Genomic DNA, 4,689 nt, shown 5'->3' with positions numbered 1-4,689 from the left:
ATGAACATTAAACTTACGTTTTATTCCAATGGGGTCCCAATTCATACCCAGTAAATAATTATAAAGCTTGACATTTTTTCTTATTTACCTTTTCTTATTTCTTATTTGTAGACTCTGTTGTCTACAAATAACATTCATTCCCCAGACGGCAGCGTGCGCAGTGGACACTCCCATTTTGAACCAGGAAGTGCCGGAGTAAAGATGGCTGCGAAAGACCAGGTCGAGAGTTTGTCCGAGGAGGCAGTTTGTCCCATCTGCCTGGATTTCTTCACCGATCCGGTGGCACTGGAGTGCGGCCACTACTTCTGCCGCTCCTGCATCACGCAGAGTTGGGACCGGGAGGCGAGAAACTCCTGCCCGGAATGTAGAGAGCAGTTTGTAGACCGCACCCTCAGGGTGAGTCGGGCCTTGGCGAGACTGGCTGAGAAAGCTCGAACACTGAGCCTGAATCCGCCGCGCAAAGAAAGTAAACTTCGCTGCGAGGAACACGAGGAAGAACTGAAGCTGTTTTGCGAAACTGATCAGAAACTGATCTGCCTGATCTGCAGAGACGCGCGGGAACACAAGTCTCACAACTTCATGCCGCTTCGGGAAGCTGTTGAAATGCGCAAGGTAAAATAAAACTCACTATGGCCACTCGTTCACCTGCTTGATTCGTCATTGTCTAACCCCCTTTGCTCTCTGATCCCAGGATCAGGTTAAATCTTCCGTACAATCTCTCACCAAAAAGAAGTCAGAGTTGGAGGAAATGGAGCGGCTGCAGAAGGGGAAGATTTCCGGAGTTCGGGTAAGGCCACTCTGTGCGGAGTTTCTGGTATTGTGTAGTTTTCCCCCCATTTAATGCATAAGGGATAGACTGGATAAATTTGCTGCTGTAATAGATAATAGACAATAGGTGCAGGAGGCCCTTCGAGCCAGCACCGCCCTCCAATGTGATCATGGCTGATCATTCACAATCAGTACCCCGTTCCATACCCCATAACTCTGCTATCATTTAGAGCTCTATCTAGCTCTCTCTTGAATACATTCAGAGAATTGGCCTCCACTGCCTTCTGAGGCATAGAATTCCACAGATTCACAACTCTGACAGAAAATGATTTTCCTCATCTCCGTTCTAAGTGGCCTACCCCTTATTCTTAAACTGTGGCCCCTGATTCTAGACTCCCCCAACATTGGGACCATGTTTCCTGCCTCTAATGTGTCCAACCCCTTAATAATCTTATATGTTTCGATAAGATCCCCTCTCATCCAGTGTATACAAGCCTAGTCGCTCCAGTCTTTCAACATACGACAGTCCCGCCATTCCGGGAATTAACCCAGTAAACCTACGCTGGACGCCCTCAATAGCAAGAATATCCTTCCTCAAATTTGGAGACCAAAACTGCACACCATACTCCAGGTGCGGTCTCACTAGGGCCCTGTACAACTGCGGAAGATCCACTTTGCTCCTATACTCAACTCCTCTTGTTATGAAGGCCAACATTCCATTGGCTTTCTTCACTGCCTGCTGTACCTGCATGCTTCCTCTCAGTGACTGATGCACTAGGACACCCAGATCTCGTTGTACGTCCCCTTTTCCTAACTTGACACCATTCAGACAATAATCTGCCTTCCTATTCTTACCACCAAAGTGGATAGCCTCACACTTATCCACATTAAACTGCATCTGCCATGCACCCGCCCACTCACACAACCTGTCCAAGTCATCCTGCAACCTCATAGCATCTTCCTCACAGTTCACACTACCACGCAGCTTTGTCTCATCTGCAAATTTGCTAATGGTACTTTTAATCCCTTCATCCAAGTCATGAATGTATATTGTAAATAGCTGCGGTCCCAGCACCGAGCCTTGCGGTACCACACTAGTCACTGCCTGCCATTCTGAAAAGGACCCATTTATCCCCACTCTTTGCTTTCTGCCTGTCAACCAATTTTCTATCCATCTCAGTACCCTACCCCCAATACCATGTGCTCTAATTTTGCCCACTAATCTCCTATGTGGGACCTTGTCCACTCTGTGCGGAGTTTCTGGTGTTGTGTAGTTTGTCCCCCATTTTATGCATAAGGGTAGCGCATGAATGAATGGGCGCAATAAACTGGAGCAACTCGGTGGGTCAGGCAGCATCTCTGGAGTGAAGGAATGGGTGACGTTTCTGGTCGAGATCCTCATTCCGAATTAGAGTCTCGGGAAAAGTGATGTGCGGGCGAATATTTGATATAATGGATTACTGTGGTAGCTCTGCGAACCGCCTTAGACTTTGAATAATCACCGATTATGTAAGGAAGTATTTATTCACAAAATGCTGGAGTAACTCAGCAGGTCAGGCAGCATCTCAGGAGAGAAGGAATGGGTGACGTTTCGGGTCGAGACCCTTCTTCAGACTGATGTCAGGGCGGCGGGACAAAGGAAGGATATAGGTGGAGACAGGAAGATAGAGGGAGATTTGGGAAGGGGGAGGGGAAGAGAGGGACAGAGGAACTATCTAAAGTTGGGGAAGTCAATGTTTATACCACTGGGCTGCAGGCTGCCCAGGCGAAATATGAGGTGCTGTTCCTCAAATTTCCGGTGGGCCTCACTATGGCACTGGAGGAGGCCCATGACAGAAAGGTCAGACTGGGAGGGGGAGTTGAAGTGCTCAGCCATCGGGAGATCAGATTGGTTAACTCGGACCGAGCGCAGGTGTTGAATCGAAGCGATCGCCGAGCCTGAGTTTGATAGAGGTTTTAAAAATTTTAAGAGGGATGGACAGAGTTGACGTGGGTAGGCTTTTCCCTTTGAGAGTGGGGAAGATTCCAACAAGGGGACATAACTTCAGAATTAAGGGACAAAAGTTTAGGGGTAACATGAGGGGTAACTTCTTTACTCAGAGGGTGGTGGCTGTGTGGAATGAGCTTCCGGTGGAAGTGGTGGAGGCCGGCTCGATTTTATTATTTAAGAGTAAATTGGATAGGTATATGGATGGGAGGGGATTGGAGGGTTATGGTCTGAGAGCAGGTAGATGAGATTAGGTCAGAGAAAGTGGTCGGCGTGGACTGGTAGGGCCGAACGGGCCTGTTTCCGTGCTGTAATTGTTATATGGTTATATGGTTTCGCCGATGTAAATAGGTTGCCATCTGGAGCAGCGGAAAAAATAGCTGAAATTTTGTGAAATTTCGCCTGGGCAGCCTGCAGCCCAGTGGTATGAACATTGACTTCTCCAACTTTAGATAATTCCCCTGTCCCTCTCTTCTCCTCCCCCTTCCCAGATCTCCCTCTGTCTTCCTGTCTCCACCTATATCCTTCTGTTGTCCCATTTGTTTCAGGAAAATGTGAGAGAATTTGATTGATGAGATAATTCTGAGAACCGGACGCTGATGGGCTATATAGTCACTTATTCAGTAAACAAACACAAAACAGAAATATATTATGTTAATCTTCAGCATTCATTTGACAGGAAGAGTCACACAGCCTTCAGTACCATGTCACATCCCAGTTTGCTGAACTGCACCAGATTATCACTGAGAAAGAAAAGTACTTCCTCAAAGATGTACGCGAAGATGAGGAGCGGATTCTAAATCTAATGGAGAAAAATCTTCGGGAGATTCAAGAGAATTTAAATTCTATCCAGGAGGAACTCCTGCGTTTACAGGAACGGATGGAACAAAAAGACAGCGTGAAATTTCTAATGGTAAGGCAGTCGACTTAAATTTGCTTCTATAAATGTGCACCGTCACAAAATGCCGTCTGATATATTTGAAACAAATTAAACTATGTTGTCTATTGTCTATGCATCTGCAGTTCCTTCCTACACATCACGAACATCATATTCAATAGACAAGAGACAACAAGTGCAGAAGTAGACCATGCAGCCCTTCGAGCCAGCAACTCCATTCAATGTGATCATGGCTGATCATTCTCAATCAGTACCCCGTTCCTGCCTTCTCCCCATACCCCCTGACTCTGCAATCCTTAAGAGCTCTGTCTAGCTCTCTTGAAAGCATCCAGAGAATTGGCCTCCACTGCCATCTGAGGCAGAGAATTCCACAGACTCACAACTCTCTGACTGAAAAAGTACAACCTGTCCAGACTATCCTGTCAGCATCGTGTAATTTTCAGAATAATTTTTATACTTCCTACATCGGTTCTATTTCTGCAATATCATTATTCTTCTCTGTGTGTCAGTGGGGGTGAGATTGGACAAATGGGAATTTTTAACACATAATAATCTGGGTGAAATTCGCGCTCTCAGTAGTTCCGTCTGGGTCAATTCAGTCTTGTGTTTTATTTATTTCAGGAGGAAGCTGTTCGCAAGCGAAGGTAGGGCATGTTCTTCACTGAAACTCTGCATGAAACATATTTCCTCATAAACATCAATGCACAATTTGTAATCAGCTATTTAATATTTGCAGGATTAGTGATGAGGTGAAATCATTGTCAGTGACAGATGGTGCCATAACGGCTGAAAAATTCAACCACCTCTTTTTGTTGAAGGCAGTGCTGATAGAAACGTTTGACTCCATTAAACAAGGTAAAACATATGGACTTATTTCACTTGGTTTGTGGGACACATTAATGTTTTTATGTGATGCAAAGATTGGTCAGGATAAAGCACTGAACGGTAATTGGTGTTTCATTCATGCACCAACCCACTGACTGAGAAGCCTCACGCACACATGGTCAGCTGGAGATGTTAGATCCTGGAACACATG

At 45.8% G+C, this 4,689-nt stretch overlaps 1 protein-coding gene across 1 annotated transcript; it reads left to right on the top strand.

Moving 5' to 3' along the window:
- Positions 1-201: 201 nt before the first annotated feature.
- On the top strand, positions 202-4,297 carry LOC144591615 (nuclear factor 7, brain-like; the record flags this gene model as incomplete). Its single annotated transcript, XM_078395672.1, has 4 exons — positions 202-612; positions 692-787; positions 3,435-3,668; positions 4,275-4,297. Coding segments are annotated over exons 1-4 (764 nt in total), but the record flags the coding sequence as incomplete, so codon positions are not given.
- Between the last annotated feature and the right edge of the window lie 392 nt (positions 4,298-4,689).

This window comes from Rhinoraja longicauda, unplaced genomic scaffold (assembly GCF_053455715.1).
Source record: "Rhinoraja longicauda isolate Sanriku21f unplaced genomic scaffold, sRhiLon1.1 Scf001244, whole genome shotgun sequence".
NCBI classification, from domain to species: Eukaryota; Metazoa; Chordata; class Chondrichthyes; order Rajiformes; family Arhynchobatidae; genus Rhinoraja; species Rhinoraja longicauda.
This window is presented reverse-complemented; position numbering and strand designations above follow the sequence as displayed.